The sequence below is a fragment of the Trichosurus vulpecula genome, chromosome 1, assembly GCF_011100635.1.
Source record: "Trichosurus vulpecula isolate mTriVul1 chromosome 1, mTriVul1.pri, whole genome shotgun sequence".
NCBI classification, from domain to species: Eukaryota; Metazoa; Chordata; class Mammalia; order Diprotodontia; family Phalangeridae; genus Trichosurus; species Trichosurus vulpecula.
In genome coordinates this window covers 196,037,965-196,055,785 of record NC_050573.1, presented here as the reverse complement: position 1 = coordinate 196,055,785, position 17,821 = coordinate 196,037,965, and the positions used below count along the sequence as shown (strand labels likewise).

The following is a 17,821-nucleotide window of genomic DNA, read 5'->3' as shown; positions in this document are numbered from 1 at the left end:
AAACTCAATTTTCATAACCTTTGATGACTTATCTTTTGGGAAATCACTGTAGCCTCCTTGCCAATATTTCATTTAACATTTTATCTCGATGTTCATTAGGTTTATTAGGCTATAGTTTTGTCTGCTTTGTCTTTACCTAGTTTAGTTGTCAATACCATATTTGTACCATAGAGACTAGAAGGGATCCTTTCCCCCAGGCCTCTATTTCTGTAAATAGTTTGTGCAATAGTGGAATTAATTGTTCCTTGAATGTTTAACAGAATTCACTTGGAAATCCATCTGGTTCTGCCTCTAGATTTGTCTTTGTAACTTAATTAGTGACACATTTATTTTTTTTCTGACACTGAGCTTTATAAATAATCCAATTCTATGTCTTGTTCTGTTAATCTGCATATTTTTATATTCATCCATTTTCTCTGTTTTAATTTTTTTTGCCATGGAATTGGACAAAATAGTTTTTGATAGTGTTTCATCTTCTTTTGTCATGAATTCTCTTTATTCACCTTTGATTCAAACAATTTGGTTTTCTTTTTTTAGAAAAAATCACACTAGTGTTTATTAGTTTTTTTTTTAAATTTTTAGCAGTTCTTCATTTTATTTACCAATATGATTGGAGCTTTTCTTGTTTTCAGTTTTGTTAATCTCTTGCTTTGTTGCGGTTTCATGGTGTATTGTGGCAGCACCATCTCAAAGAATTTAGAGTCAGCTTGGCATTCAAAATTTTGACTCTCAAAATTCAGCTTCAAAAATCTAATGCTCATTCCATAACTTATCTTATCTACACTGACAGACACAGTTTTCTGTGTTAGTACCATGAAAGCAGTTTAGGACACTGGACAGTTTACTAACTCTGAAGTCAGAAGGAAAAAATAAAGGTGAGCTTTTCATTAAGGATTCACAAGTAAGCATTTGTTTATATTATATGTAAATTGATTGTATATATTTTGATTGTTGTATGCCCTGTTTATTATAATCTGAAGAAATTTTCAACTCAGTAATTATGTTATATTTTATTTCCTCAACTGAATCATATAAAAATTCCATAGTTTTTCCATCAAGGGCCAGTGAGACAACGGTAGAAGTTATTCACTCACTACACTTTAAAAAAAAGAATTTGTGAAGATGGCAGCTGGAAAGCAGGGGCTTGCTTAAGCTCCGCCCCGCCCCCAGGTCCCTCCAAACACCTATAAAAATGGCTCTAAACAAATTCTAGAGCTGCAGAACCCACAAAATAACAAAGGGAAGCAGGGCTCCAGCCCAGGACAGCCTGGATGGTCACTGGGAAGGTCTATCACACGGAGCTGGGAGCAGAGCAGAGCCCAGCGTGGGCCGTGCCAGGACCAACCAGATCAGGAGCCAGGTGGAACAGGCCTAGTGCCCTGAATCAGTGAGCTGTGGCAGTTACCAGACTTCTCAACCCACAAACTCCAAAGACAACAGAGAAGGTTAGTGGGAAAAGCTGCTGGGACAGATTGAAAGGAGTTCACAGTCAGCCACCGCCCAGGGGGCAGCCGAGGTGGTGCAGCTCTGAGGCTGCTTACAGAGCTACAGCTACAGTTGCTTCTGGCTCCAGGCCCACCTGGTGGGAGGAATTAAGTGGCGGATCTGAGCTGGAGTGCAAAGCCTGCTTTGCCCTGCCTGCATCTGGGCCATAGTCCTGAATGGCGGTTGTTGGGGGAGAAGGAGCACTGGTGTGGCAGAGCTAGCTCTGAAAATAGCAGCGCAGACCCTCAAGCTTGGGACAAAGTACTCTCTACTCTACAAGCAGTCGTACCCCAACAAAAAAGCTCCAGGGTCAAGTAGTTGGCTGGAAACATGAACAGGCAGCAAAAACAGTCTCAGATTCAGACTTAGACTTTGGAATCTTTTTTTGGTGACAAAGAAGACCAAAACATACAGCCAGAAGAAGTCAACAAAGTCAAAACGTCTACGTCAAATCCCTCCAAGAAAAATATGAATTGGTCTCAGGCCATGGAAGAACTCAAAAAGGATTTGGAAAAGCAAGTTAGAGAAGTAGAGGAAAAATTGGGAAGAGAAATGAGAAGGATGCGAGAAAACCATGAAAAACAAGTCAATGACTTGCTAAAGGAGACCCCAAAAAATACTGAAGAAAATAACACCTTAAAAAATAGACTAACTCAAATGGCAAAAGAGCTCCAAAAAGCCAATGAGGAGAAGAATGCCTTGAAGGGCAGAATTAGCCAAATGGAAAAGGAGGTCCAAAAGACCACTGAAGAAAATACTACTTTAAAAATTAGAATGAAACAAGTGGAAGCTAGTGACTTGATGAGAAATCAAGATATTATAAAACAGAACCAAAGGAATGAAAAAATGGAAGACAATGTGAAATATCTCATTGGAAAAACCACTGACCTGGAAAACAGATCCAGGAGAGATAATTTAAAAATTATTGGACTACCTGAAAGCCATGATCAAAAAAAGAGCCTAGATATCATCTTTCAAGAAATTATCAAGGAGAACTGCCCTGATATTCTAGAGCCACAGGGTAAAATAGAAATTGAAAGAATCCATTGATCACCTCCTGAAAAAGATCCCAAAAAGAAAACTCCTAGGAATATTGTCCCCAAATTCCAGAGTTTCCAGGTCAAGGAGAAAATACTGCAAGCAGCCAGAAAGAAACAATTTGAGTATTGTGGAAGCACAATCAGGATAATACAAGATCTAGCAGCTTCTACATTAAGGGATTGAAGGGTTTGGAATATGATATTCCATAGGTCAAAGGAGGTAGGATTAAAACCAACAGTCACCTACCCAGGAAAACTGAGTATCATGCTCCAAGGCAAAATATGGATTTTCAGTAAAATAGAGGACTTTCAAGTTTTCTCAGTGAAAAGACCAGCGCTGAATAGAAAATTTGACTTTCAAGCACAAGAATCAAGAGAAGCATGAAAAGGTATACAAGAAAGAGAAATCATAAGAGACTTACTAAAGTTGAACTGTTTTTTTTACATTCCTACATGGAAAGATAATGTGTGTAATTCATGAGACTTCAGTATTAAGGTAGCTGAAGGGAATATATATGTGTGTGTGTGTGTATATATATATATATATATATATATATATATATATATAATATATATATATATATAGACAGAGGGCACAGGGTGAGTTGAATATGAATGGGTGATATCTAAAAAAATAAAATCAAATTAAGGGATGAGAGAGGAATATATTGAGAGAGGGAGAAAGGGAGAGATAGAATGGGGTAATTTATCTCACATAAAAGTGGCAAGAAAAAGCAGTTGTGTTGGAAGGGAAGAGGGGGCAGGTGAGGGGGAATGAGTGAATCTTTCATCAGATTTGGCTTGAGAAGGGAAGAACATACACACTGAATTGGGTATCTTACCCCAAAGGAAAGAAGGAGGAAGGGGATAAAAAAGGGGGTATGATAGAAGGGAGGACAGATAGGGGGAGGAGGTAATCAAAAGCAAACACTTTTGAAAAGGGACAGGGTCAAGAGAGAAAATTGAATAAAGGGGGACAGGATAGGAGGGAGCAAAATATAGTTAGTTTTTCACAACATGAGTATTGTGGAAGGGTTTAACATAATGATACATGTGTGGTCTATGTTGAATTGCTTGCCTTCTTAGGGAGGGTGAGTGGGGAGGAAAGAGGGGAGAGAATTTGGAACTCAAAGTTTTAAAAGCAGATGTTCAAAAAAAAGTTTTTTTTTCTATGCAACTGGGAAATAAGATATACAGGGAATGGGGCATAGAAATCTATCTTGCCCTACAAGAAAGTAAGGGAAAAGGGGATGGGGGGGAGTGGGGTGATAGAAGGGAGGGCTGACTGGGAAACAGGGCAACCAGAATATATGCCATCTTGGAGTGGGGGGAGGGTAGAAATGGGGAGAAAATTTGTAATTCAAAATCTTGTGGAAATCAATGGTAAAAACTAAAAATATTGAATAAATAAAAAACAAAAAAAGAATTTGGTGTTTAAGATATAAAATGTTCTATCTGTTGACCTTTAAGCATCAGAAACACAGAATTTTATTTAGTAAATTTAAAAGATAATGAAAATATTCTTTATTTTAGTGGTATGGCTAATTTTAGAACAGAGAAAGGCCCAAGTGGGAGAAAGTAAAGGAGACATGGATACTCAGGGACGTATGAGTTTCTAGGACCTGTGAGGTATTCTGGAAATATGGCTGAAAGCTCCAAACAATCCTATTCTATTCTCGTTGTAATTCAGGAAGTCAATGATTAACTAAAGAATGCACTCCATATTCCTAAAGATCTTTTTTCCTTTACTATAGAAACCCTTTACTCTTCTCCACAGATCATGCAAGATCAGAAGCTACCTTGTGTTTTGATAAGTGGTTTTGAAGGACCATATGGTGTGAATGAAGATCATGTAGGAGATCTTAAGAAACATTTTAATCTTGTTACTGTGCAAGAATTTCTTGATAACAAAACACATTTCAGTCAAAAGATACAAGCACTATACTTATGGGGAGGGAAACCGCATATTGACCAGGAGCTCCTGCAGAGCTTACCTGCCTTGAAGATTATTGTAAACTCAGGAGCAGGCCTGGATCATCTGGACCTGAACATGATTGCAAGCTTTGGTGTGAAATTGGCCAACACTCCACATGCTGTTACTAACAGCACTGCCGATATGGGAATGGCCTTACTTTTGGCGTCAGCCCGCAGGTTATCAGAAGGTAAAAGGACCTTTTAAGCCATTTAATTTCATGGTAATTGATGACTAAAGAGGCTTTATTTGTAAAAATAATGAAAAGGTATTCAAACTGATATTTTAAAAATGTAAGTCCTTTTCATATTGTCCTGATTCCTAGATAATGTCTCACAAAGTCTATGGAACCCTTCTCAGAATAATGTTTTTAAATGAACAAATTAAAATATATAGGATTACAAAAGGAAACCAATTCTACTGAAAGAGAGTTATCAAAAAATTTATAAAAACAAGTTCCCAGACTCAAGGTTAAGAGCCCCAACCTTATTGTGAGAGAAAATTGCTAGTTTAGAATTAATATTACAATATATAACCATTTTGCCAGGATATTCTGGTTTATATGATGAAGAAAACTACTCCCTGTTCCCAATGTGTTATGGTTTATTTTTTTGCTGAAATTTTTGGTTTACTTCATGTAGAAATGGATGAGTTGTATGTTCCAGAGCATGAGTTCTCACAACTCATTTTATCAGAGATTGTACAGTAAGATGCAAATCACAACTTGTTCCCTTCATTTCTTTATCTTAAAAGCATAAGAGAAATGTTTGTGGAGACAGTTCCATGGCTCATTTTTGCATCTCGGACTTTTAGGGCATGAGATAGCTACTTCACCAGACATTAAGCATTTTTCTATCAATTGGATGGGACAAGAAGTGACTGGATCTACTCTGGGAATCATAGGTATGGGCAACATTGGCTATAAGATTGCTCAGCGAGCCAAAGCATTCGAAATGAAGATTCTGTATCACAATAGGAACCGCAGGTAAAACTTAAGTGGAGCTTTGCCTCTCTAAATGAAATCCATGATTCCATTAACTGCCTCATCACAGTGTAGGATAAAATTTCTCCTGTTTCTCCCTCCATAGAGTTTCAGTCAGATGTTCTCCATCATTCTTCTCTTCCTTCCTTCCTTCCTTTCTTCCTTCCTTCCCCATTCTAATTCCTGAATTTTCCCTCAAAAGTATATCTTCTTAATATAGAGTTTTACTCTCATCCCTCTTTGCTTATCCTGTTCCTCCCAGATATATAGTTGTAAAAGGGAGGAATAAAAGCAAAAAATATCCTATAAAAGTAATTTTGACTTTTTAGACCACTCTTCCCCCCTCAAAGGGTGTTGGAAATCCCACAGTTTCTACAGATCACACTTTGAGAACTGCTGCTGTGTGATATCTATTTTCGTGAATATACATAGGCTGTTTTCTCCCTCTCCTATCCTTTTTATTTTAAAGTCTTTTTGATTTTCAAGACAACAATTGAAGCTAGGATTTGAACACAGTTTTTCTGACTCTAAATCCATTGCTTTTTTCACTATACCACACTGCTTCCATGCTTCTTTCATCCAATCTGAACTTAAATTGTCAGTCCTTAGCCTAAATAATATGACTAAATCATTGTTATCTTGTTTTAGGTTCCTTTTCGGTGACTTTTTCTTGAATTTTGTTCTTGGTCTTTTGAAGTTTCTTTGGGTACCTTGTGCTGTTTCTGACTAGGAAACTCACTTTTTTTTCTCGATTTACTCTGGCAGGAAGGTGGAAGAGGAACAGGCAGTTGGGGCCCATTACTGTGAAAAATTGGATGAGCTGCTGCAGCAATCAGACTTTGTAATGCTGGTTGTCAATCTGACACCCCAGACTCATAAGTTGATTGGGAAAAGAGAACTAGAACTAATGAAACCTACAGCTTCTCTTATAAACATTGGCAGAGGTAACAGATACTAAAAGAATGCCTACCAAAATGATATTTTTCTCCTTCTCTGAAATGATGTAGCAGTAAATCTAAAATATTTGGCATTCCCTATCAAATTCCTTCTTTTCAATCTCTCTTGATTCAAAGAGTAATCCAGATTGGTTAGTAAGAGAGTTGAAATTTACCTTCTAATTGTAAAAATTCTTGACTTTTTGCAAATATATTTTGAAGCCAAGTTATGAGTAAGTCAAATAAGAGATTTTTTTCAAATTCACATTTTTTATACCTTTTTTGAGGAAGAACAGTACCATATTGAATATCTTTTAAGTTTACTTGTGTGCTTCTCAGTGTTTAGTCATGACTTTCTCAGCAAAATTATTTCTCTTTCTTCCTTAACATTTTTATAATGCTTTATTTAAATATCTACACATAACAATTATTGCTATGTCTGCTCAAAATTAAGTCATGAGTTGAACATAGAACTTATGAAGCTGAGAATCATAACAGAGTTTAGTACAGAGTAATAAAGTTTTGCTGACATTGAAATGACCTGACTGAAATCATTGGTGATTATATGAGTCAGTACTAGTTCACTGATGACCAGAAAGCAGTGGAGTTTGGATATGATAGTTGAACTAGTTTTGTTATTAACTATGGCCTTAATTAATCTTTGTCCCTTAATTACTTTATGTGTATATGATAAAGATAATACTGGAATTTGTCACTTATAAGGCTTAAGTAATAAATGTAAAAGTGCTTTGGAAAAGTAAGAATATATAAACATATTGTCAATATATAAATAAAGAATATGGGAATGTATTACTTAATTATTAAATATAATATATACATATATTAAATATTATATAGATAATATACCAATATATAAAAATATATTTCATAATATACACATTATATATAAAATACATAGCATTGTCATTCTAAATGATATCAGTATTTTCACCTGGTGCCTTGGTAACCATATTAGGCAAGCAGAAACCTACTCCCCCTGGACGATACATTAAAATATGAAGTTAGTACTTCTGTAGCCTTAGCACTAAACACTGGACATGTAAATCTCAATTCTAGAGGCTACTATTGCAAAAAGAAGAAGAAAATCATTTTGAAGAATTAGTCTTCTGAAATAAAGTATCTTTTTCACAGCATCTCACTAAGATTGGTTACTGTAAGCTTTGGAGTTAGGCATTTACTGAATACTGATTGACATTCAGAAAGAACATCATAAATCATGGGACATGGATATGTCATTTTGAGCCTGAAATGAAATGAGAGGCACCATGACCTAGTGGACTTGGAGTTAGCAAGACCTGGGTTTAAGTCTTGTCTCAGACACTTCCTGGTTGTATGATCCTGGGCAAGTCGCTCAACCTCTTTGACCATCAGTTTCCATATTTGTAAAATGAGATGGTTGGACTATATTACATTGAGATCCACCTCTTCCAGTTTTAAATCTATAATATTCAGTTGTCATAATTGGTAGCTTACATTTTTATAGCATTTTAAGGTTTGTGAGTTGATTTGTGTACATTACCTCATTTCATCCTCTCAACAACCCTGTACAGTGGGTATTAGGGTTATTAACCCAGTTTTGGGGAAAAATGCCCAGTGACTCACCCACGGACACCTGGCTAGCAAGTGTGAGAAATTGATTTAAAACCCATGTCTCTTATTTTGGGGCAGCTAGGTGAGACAGTGGATTAAGTGCTAGGCCTGGAGTCAAGAAGTCTCATCTTCCTGAGTTCAAATCTGGCCTCAGACACCTATTAGCTATGTGACCAGGAGGAAGTCACTTAATGCTTTTGCTTCAGTTTCCTTATTTGTAAAATAAGTTGGAGCAGGAAATGGCACTCTAGTCTCTTTGCCAAGAAAGCTCCAGATGCGGTCTGAAGAGTCAGACATGACTGAGAAATGACTGAGCGATAACAATAACAACTCTCATTTCTAAATCTGACCTTCCTTCTACAAGAACATTCTTGCTCTCAACTAAGCTTTAAACGTTAAGTTGCTCTTGAGTTATAAAAAAGTAACCTTAGGCACTGAAAGAAAAAAAGTTATGTGGCCATACTTATTGTTTCCTCGGCTCCATTTTTATTTTTGTGTGGCAATCATTTTATTGTAAGTAATTTGATATTCATGTGTTCCTGTCATTTGATCAGTTAGAACAGGAGTAACTGTGTGGTTTTAAAGTTATTGAAAGAGGTTGAAATGTGGACGTTACTTCTCTTTTACATATATATATATACTATATATAATCTAATTATGATACTGATGGAGATTAATTATGATAGTAATGAAGATACTGTTCCATTAATTCAGGTCAATTGGTTGATCAAGATGCGCTGGTTGAAGCTCTTCAAACTGGGATTATTAAAGCTGCAGCACTGGATGTGACTCACCCTGAACCTCTGCCAAGGTGAAAAACAAGAAAAAAAAACAAGAAACAAAAAACATGATCCTGCGAAATTTCTTTAGACAAAAATTGAAGCCAAATTTTCAGCCCATATTTGAAGATAACAGGTTTCTTTGCTTGATGTCTCAGTCGAAGACTCACTGGGTTTTAGAGGTCTTCTAATCCTTGTTTCTCACCTGGCTGCCATCTTCGGGATTTCTCTGACTTCTCCTTCATGCCCCCAGTTCAAGTATCTTCTGCCTCCCTCTCAAACACACTTTCCATCTTTCTTTTGTTTGTTATATTCCCCCAGTAGATAATTAGCTCTTTAGGGCATGGACTTTCTTTTCTCCTCTTTTTATTCTCAGCACTTAGCAGAGTACCTGGCACATAGTAGGCACTTAATAAACGTTCATTGCCTTTTGACTATCCAGTCTCCTACCCAGTATAGGAGTTCTTCCTGCAGCATCACTAAGAGTTATTTGCCCAGCTTATAATTGAATATCTGCAGTGACAGGTTGTTTGGTACCCCTATGAGTAAGTCCATTCCATTGTTGAATATTCTTGAAGCAGATTTTGGTTCAATATAAGAAATAACTCCTTGTCATTTCCTCCCAGTGGCCCTTGTTCTGTCATTTTTAGCAAAATAAATCTATCACTTCATCTATGTATGCTTCAAAATTCTGAACTCAGATTCTGTGTCTTTATTTAGTCCTCTCTTCTCCAGGCTGACTACCTAGTTTCCTCATCTGCAATGTGAAGATATTTGACTAGATCAGTGTTTCTCTCACTTTTTGGTCTCAGTGCACCTTTAGATGCTTAAAATTATTGAGGATTATATGTATTGATATTTTACTATATTTGACATTAAAACCGATGAATTTTTAAAATATTTTAATTCATTTAAAAATAGTAATAAATCAATAACATCTTAAAATAAATAACATACTTTTGTGACAAATAACTACATCTTCAAACCATTTTAGTGAGAAGAGTAGCATTGTTTTACTTATTTTTGCAAATCCCTTCAATTTCTGACTTGATAGAAGAGAGCTGGATTTTTATGTCTTTTTCTGTATTCAATATTTTGTTTTGGTTTCTTCCCACAGATATAGAGTTGGATAAAGGAATATTTTAACAAGCAAATAACATCTTAATATTGAATAGCTGTGACATTGTGGGTCCCTCAAACAGGTCTCAAGAACCACCCCCCCCCCCGGTGGTTTTCTTGCTGGATAGGAAAATCTTTAAGGTCCTGTCTGGTTCTAAGATTGGATGACTCTTCCATGAATCAAATGGAATTTTCTTGAATTCTTTTTTAATCTTCTGTATGTTTATCTTTGTATTAGTATTAAACATGTAACTATGGTTTGATATTAATTCTAAAAGAAACCAATAAACCCGGAACTGCTTTTTTCAGTGCAGGGAATTTCAGATCTCATCCTTTGTGAAAGGCAACAAAATTATGCCAACACCTCATATTTGTAGCACATCTCTTCAAACTCTACATGTATGATTAACATTTAACAGACTTGTCACTTTCACTTATTGGTTCTAGCTTTGCCATCATCAGCAACATTAACATGAATGTATTGTCTCATCTATAAATACCTTGAATGTGTGAAGTCAGGTTTTATGTCTTTATTTAGTCTTTTCTTCTCCAAGCTACATGCGACCTGCATTAATTTAGCTCTTCCTCCGGTGATAGGTTTCAGATTCTTTGCCATGCTGGTCACCATTCTGTGGATACAATTTGGTTTGCTTAAAATTTGGCAGCCAGAATTGAGCACTTGAAGTATGACCAGTGTGATGTGTGATAGGACTATTATTTCCCAATATCTAGCACTATATGTCTATGAATGCAGCCAATAACTATATTTTTAAAAATTATAAAAAGCCACATCACATTGTTGACTTACTGAGCTTGTGGTCAATTAGAACTGGGAGTGGAAGCTCAGGGTTTTTTCTTATGAACTCTTTACAAGCTACATGTACTTAATCCATTCTCATGTAGTTGATTTATGGAACCTAAATGCAGGCCTTTACATTTAATTCTTTTTTTTAAGTACATTTTTATTTTATTTTTTTGGAGGGTCGGGAAGGCAGGGCAATTGGGGTTAAGTGACTTGCCCAAGGTCACACAGCTACTAAGTGTGTCAAGTGTCTGAGGCCAGATTTGAACTCGGGTCCTGTTGTCTACTCACTGAGTCACCTAGCTGCCCCCTAATTCTTTAAAATAATATCTAGTGTTCTATTTTTTTGAGATAATTTTGAAGACAGACAATGTGGTGTATCAGAGCCCTGATCTGGGAGCCAGGAGTCCTGGGTTCTAGCACTGACTTTCCCATTAATTCATTCTGTGTCCTTAGTTTGGGCCTCTATTCCCCTCATCTTTAAAATGAGACTTATTAGACTGGACAATCTTTAAGGTCCTGTCTGGTTGTAAAATTCTATTATTCTTGCATGAGTCAAATGGAATTTTCTTGTATTCTTTCTTAATCTCCTACAAATTTTTGTCTTCTGTCAAATATAAAAAGTGAAGCTACAGTGTAATACTTTTAAAAAAAACCAATGAAACCTGAATAATTTTTTTCAATGCATTTGTATTTCAGATCTCATCCTTTGTTAAAGCTAAAGAATGTTATTTTAACACCTCATATTGGAAGCGCAACTCATCAAAGTCGACGTCTCATGATGGAAAATATGGTTGAAAGCCTTCTGGCTGCTCTCAGTGGCCTTCCTATTCCTAATGAAGTACATCTCAAATGATTTGTTTGGATGGAAAGTTCATAATGATGAAAACTTGACAGCTTAAATGACAAAAGCTTATTTTTACTTTGCATTCTTTATATATGCTAGTACTTCTCTTCATGAAATTAAAAACTCATAGATTTTCACTTTATTATGTTTGAAGGGCTAACAAAGAATATGTATTCCCAAGAAGCCTTCAGAGTCTAACACTGCACTGAATATAACATAGTTATGTATCTTTGGTAGTCTTGTCTGTTATTTTCTTTCTCTGTGGAGTTCACAGTATTCAAAACTTACCTAACAAAAAATTAACAATATATAAGCAAACATGGTAGATAAGGCAAGAAAGAAACACACTGATCTGGATAGGGGAAGGAGCAATGAAACCAAAAATTGGAAGGAAATGCAAAAACATTTGATAAGCATTGACTAGTTCAGGCCAGCTTCTAAACAGAATTGTAGAGTAGAACGCGTTATTTTTCCAAACCTATTTCTGCCTTACATCCTCTTTTTCATTCACCCTGCAGCTCATAGCCCTCGTTTTGCCCTTTGGCTATTGTAGATGCCCCTGAAATTGTATAATGAAAATAATTATGTTAACTTAGCATCAGTGACTCCATTTTAAGTCTCTATTTTGTGATTGAGATGTTTTGAATAAGTAGTTTTGCTATTAGAAATACTTTTCTGTACTGTAGGTTGTTATTCAATAAGAAGATGAATATTTACATGATATAGTTTGATCAACAACATTTGTGTTTCCAAACAACTAATAAACAATATGTAAACCTTCAGATATGAAAAACCACTAATAAAAATATTTTAACCTATTGTATCATTTAACCTATTGTATTTCAACCTATATTGTATCAACAACTTATTTAGTTTTCTAACCACATTATATGGTAAACTGAATAATAAAGCCATCAGAACTTCAGTGTAACCAACCAACACCTCCCTCTATGCTACTTAACTTTGTGATCTCATCAGCTCCCATGGATTTAATTACCATCTGTATGCTGACAATTCTCAATTCTAGCTATTCTGCCCCAATTTCTCTGCTGACCTCTAATCTTTCATCTCCAGCTACCTTTCAGACATTTTGAATGGGAAGTCCAGTAAAAAAAAAAAATCTTAAAAAAACATCCAGTAAACATCTTAAACTCAACATGCCCAAAGTAGAACTCATCTTTCCCACTAATCCCTCTCCCTCCTCCCTGCCACTTCCCTGCCAGGGCCCAGGCACCACTCTCCTCCCAGTTTCTCAGGATGTCATCCTTGGCTCCTCACTATCTTTCATCCCTCTTATTCAAACTCTTGCCAATCTCACCTTTGCAACATCTCTCCAGGAGGTAATAGTGCTACACCTCAACGCAAACCTCTCAACCCAGACTACTGCAAGAGCTTATGAGTGGATTTTCCTGCTTCAAATCTCTCTCCATTCCAATCCATTCTCCATTCAGACACTAAAGTGATTTTCCTAAAGTGAAGCTCTGATCAGGTCACCTCACTCCCACCCCCAAACAAAAACATCAGTGGCTTCCTGTTACCTCCAGGAGCAGATATAAAATGCTGTTTCCCATTCAAATCCCTTCAGAAACTAACCCTTTCCTACCTCTCCAGTCTCCTGGCCCCTTACTCCCTGATACGTACTCTTTGTTCCAGTGACACTGGCTGAGCAAGACACTCCAACTCTAGGCTCTGGGTATTCTCTCTGGCTATCTCCCACTCCTGGAATACTCTCCCTCCTCTGCTCCAACTACTGACCTCCCTGGCTTCCATTAAGTCTCAATTAAAATCCCCACTTCTACAGGAAGTCTTCTCCAATCCCTCTTAATGCTAGTTGACATTAATTAATTGCCAGAGCTAGCTCAGTGTTTGGAAGGCTCTGAAGGAACATATGGGAGACAAGAGGTATTAGACTGACTACCAAACTGAAGGTCTACAGAGCTGTGGTGCTGACCTCATTGTTGTATGCCTGTGAAACCTGGACAGTATGCCAGTGCCATGCCAGGAAACTGAATCGCTTCCATTTGAATTGTCTTAGGAAGAGTCTGAAGATCACCTGGCAGGATAAGGTATTGAGGTCCGTATTCAAACTAAACTGCCAAGCATTAAAACTCTGCTTCAGAGATGCAATGTTAATGGGTGTGTATGGGTATCATGTGGAGCCCATTAAGGAGCCCTAAGCAAGCTTAGGGGAGGAGCTTGCTTGTAGGAAGGCTTTTACACCTTTTGCTAATAAGCCAATTAGGTGCTGAGTCGAGTTGTGATGCCTTCTGGCTCTGAGCCTATTAGCTGAAAGAGTATATATTCTGAGAGGTGAGCTTTTGCTTTGGGGGCTTGCTTACAAGAAGGATCTTGTGATTCCCTGGTGGAGACTCTGAGTGGCCTATGTTCAGAGCTCTCCAGCTGCTCAGAGGTAAAGGCTCTCTCGATCCAGTGGTGAATGTAAAGTATATATAGCAGTTTTGCTGTGATTCAGGCAGTAGAGCCCTGTCTGTTGGTCTTTATTTCTCTTCTCTGTATTTTCTCTGTTTGTATTTTATGTAATTAAAGAATATCATTGACTCCTGAAACAGCTGTTTTTCCTAGTAAATCAGATAAAACAACCTTCACTAGCAGCCATCCTGAGTATGCCAGTGTGGTCGCCATTACAAAAGAGTGCAACTCCTATAGGCTGGCCATGTTGTTTGAATGCAAAACATACACTTGCCAAAAAGACTGCTTTGTGGAGAACTCACACAGGGCAAGTGTTCACCTGGTGGTCAGAAGAAGGACATTCTCAAGGTGTGTCTTAAGAACTTTGGAATTGATTGTGTGACATGGGAGACAGTGGCACAGGACTGCTCAACATGGCTTGCCCACAACAGAGAAGGTGCTGTGCTCTACGATCAAAGCAGAATTGAAACAGCTCAAAGAAAACGCAGGATGCGCAAGTTTAGAGTGTCCACTCCAAATGCTCACACAGACTATTTGTGCCCGACCTGTGATAGACCACTCCAAGCTTGCATTGGTCTGATCAGCCACAGTCAGACACATTGAATCTTGACTCTAGCATAGCGATGTCATTTTGGTCCTCTTCAAGAACGCAGGACAACGACCAAGCAACCAACTAATGCTAGTGTTTTCCCTTTCTTAATTATTTCCTATTTATCCTGTATAATGCTTGCTTGATACTTATTTGTTCACATGTTGTCTCCTCCATTAGATTATGATTATGAGCTCCTTGAAGTCAGAGACTGTCTTTTGCATCTTTTTGTATCTCTAGTGCTTAACACAGTGCCTGGCACATTGTAGGTGCTCAATAAATGTTTATTAGTTGATTGATTGGGAAACTCCTATTGTGGAAACTCCCTCCAGCATGTAGTTGAGCAATTTGGCTGCCAACATAGAGTTACATGGAAATTAAGTGGCATGCCTGTGGTATTAGAGGCAGAGATCTGGTCTTCTAATTCTGACCTAAGTTCTCTATCCACTGTGCCATGGTGCCAGTTGTGGGCTAAGGTCCTGGCGAAACTGGAAAGGCTTGTGTTAATCTTTCACATGTCTATATCAGCCAGACACTGTATGCTGGTGTGTAGACCTCAGGCAATTTATGTTAACTTGACCCCCAGGTGAACTGATCTAAGAATACCCTTTAGGTCTCTGGTGCAAGAAGAATGTAAAAGTGATTTTTAGTCTTTGGCAGGGATCTCCTGACCCAGGGAACCACCTTGCAGGTGACCTTTAAATGAACTGCTTTTACTGGGAGGGGAGGGTGTTGAAATATGCTTTTAATAAAAGAACTATTTGTCTGAACTCTCAGGCTCTAAGTGATCCATTGTGCCACAGGTGAAACAGGGATTGGCATACTGGCTCTCTCCTTCTTGTTGTTCAGTCATTTTTCAGTAATGTCCAGCTCTTTGCGAAACCATTTGGAGTTTTCTTGGCAAAGATACTGGAGTAATTTGGCATTTCCTTCTCCAGCTCATTTTACAGAGGAAACTGAAGCAAAGAGGGTTAAGGGACTTACCCAGAGTCACATAGTAGATGTCTAAGGCCAGATTTCAACTCAGGTCTTCCTGAGTTCAGGTCCAAAGCTCTATTCACTGTGCCACCCAGCCGCCCCAGCTCTTGTATACACATACACACATGCATACATTTTATAAACTTAGCTTGATTTTTAAAGAAAGCCTGTGATAGTTGAATAACCTGTCTGGATTTGGGGCCTAACTTTTACTGCAGCAGGTTACCTTCCTTTGTTGTGAGTAAGTTTTCTCTTCCTCCTTTCTCCTTTTGCTGTCCTTTTAAGGTAACTCGACTGTCCCATTCTTGGATAGGAAAGAATTCTCCTGGGCAGTCACTAGTTTTTCCCTGCCTCTGACAATCAGAGATGAGGGACCAGTCATATATGGCTATTATATCCAGATTATAATGATTCATTTCATTGTATCCTGCTTGTGTTTTATATAACGTTTTCTTGTAAGGATATAGTATAGTGGAGGTGGGTTTTTGGTTTGTTTTGTTTTTTCTAACTGACAAGGATATCCTGGCTTTGAGGAATGTATGTCACACATATACACAGCTGAATTAATAAGTAAGATCTTTATTCCCCTGCTAGGTTCTTTGTGTCTTAGAAGCTCATTCCCCCTTGCCTATGGAATCTGAGTTAGTATTTGTCAACATAAAATCTCAAAAGAAAGCATCAACCCTTTGATTCTTCCCTTAAGAGAATAAACTAAGACCATTTGTTTGCCATTGGCTAGATAGTTTAAGAAACATAATTCCTTGGGAAGATTTATGCATATGTTACTTGGCATGTAGCCTGTAAGTTTTAATCATCCCTTATTTTCATCCCTAAAACCATCAAAGAGATAAATTGAGTTCTTACTAAATGCCAGGCCCAGTGCTAAATTCTGCTGATCAAAATGCAAGCAAGCAAGACAGTCTCTACCCTCAAGGGACTACAGGGGAAAACTACATAAGGGGAACTAGAGGTGAAAGATTGGGGAGATGGAGGCAGCTGGTGAGGAGAAGAAAAAGAAGTCCCAGAGAGTCCAGCTGGAAATGGAGTAGAGCTTTGCTGGAGTTCTGTTGAAATGGTACCCCAGTTAGTCACAGATCAGGAAATTGGGATCTCAGGATGGAGGTATCTTTGGGGTGGTACAGCAGCTGTTTAGCAGGAGGGGAAGAAGTCCAGAGAATGGAGCTGGGAGAAGTCTTCCATCTGTTTTCCCATTAATAATCTCAGAGATCAAGTATCTGAACCCACATGAACCCATAGCAACTGAAATCATAGATTAAACCCTCCAAAGTCCCATTGTTAGCCAACTTTGAAAAAATCTGGGAACTTTACACTCTAATGTTCCAGTCCCCTCCAACTGCTTACTGAACTAAAAGATACCAGAGCATTGATTTGAAAGTAGAGGTGGCAAATAACATCTTCCTCCTTATCCATTACCATGCTGAACCACCAAAAAGAAAGAACTTCTAACACATATCAGGGATGAAGCTTTTTCTATACAGAAAGGAAAGACTGGGAATCGGTCTTTGGAGCTGCTTTTCTAGCATCACCCCACTTCCAGACTTGGCTTGGGAAGAATGTAGCATGCCACACTCATCTCTAGCCCTCCTGTAGCTTTGATTGGTTAAACAGAATATTCTTTAATCATTTTTGGACACATAAGGAAAGGGATTTAATAAAGTAACATCAGTAAGCAAAGATCCAGTCAAACATTTCCTCTACCAACTTGAGGCATAGCCTCCCATGAATGCACACTAACAGTGGAAAGAGTGTAGGAGAAACGCACACATAAGGAACCCATGGCAACAATATCACCGGGGATGTCATTTCTGCTGGATATTACTCCATTAGATGCTACCAGGCTTTGCCCTCTTGGGCATGTGACTGTGGAGCTGCTGTTTGCTTTCAGCATCGCTTAAAGTTATTGGCTGTGGTGATTCTCTTCTTGAAAAGAGTAGGCTCTGCCTTGCTTTTTCATATTAAAAACTCTTCTTTTAGAAAGGCAGCATCCCTAGCCTTGGAGGAGCAGAAGGCTTCCCTTGTTGAGCAAAAATCCCTCCTGGGTTTTCTTCCAGGGCTGGTCTGTCTTGATCCTTTAAGAGTCTTGGGTAGATTCCAACAGGCCTCAGAGAACTGAGAGGTTAAGTAATGTGTCCAGTGCCTCCCAGCTTCTGTGTATGTGTCACAGGAAGGCCTTGGATCCCAGTCTCCCTGACTACAAGGCCAGTGCTCTAACCCCTCCACCAGCATTAGTC

General features: G+C 38.0%; 1 protein-coding gene across 9 annotated transcripts in view; it reads left to right on the top strand.

The window, feature by feature from the left end:
- The window catches only part of LOC118854607 (glyoxylate/hydroxypyruvate reductase B-like), a 75,017-nt gene extending 62,614 nt beyond the window's left edge, over positions 1 to 12,403 (top strand). For 7 of the 9 annotated variants that reach the window (XM_036764974.1, XM_036764945.1, XM_036764950.1 and 4 more), the window contains 5 exons: positions 4,303 to 4,687; positions 5,311 to 5,482; positions 6,245 to 6,423; positions 8,740 to 8,836; positions 11,425 to 12,403. In XM_036764974.1, the coding sequence (XP_036620869.1) occupies positions 4,306 to 4,687; positions 5,311 to 5,482; positions 6,245 to 6,423; positions 8,740 to 8,836; positions 11,425 to 11,581 (987 nt within the window). In that variant the 5' untranslated portion in view covers positions 4,303 to 4,305 and the 3' untranslated portion in view covers positions 11,582 to 12,403. Of the gene's footprint in view, positions 1 to 818; positions 876 to 1,433; positions 1,446 to 4,302; positions 4,688 to 5,310; positions 5,483 to 6,244; positions 6,424 to 8,739; positions 8,837 to 11,424 lie in introns of those variants that run through there. The other 2 variants (XM_036764958.1, XM_036764967.1) reach the window with 2 other exon arrangements.
- The last annotated feature ends 5,418 nt before the right edge of the window (positions 12,404 to 17,821 follow it).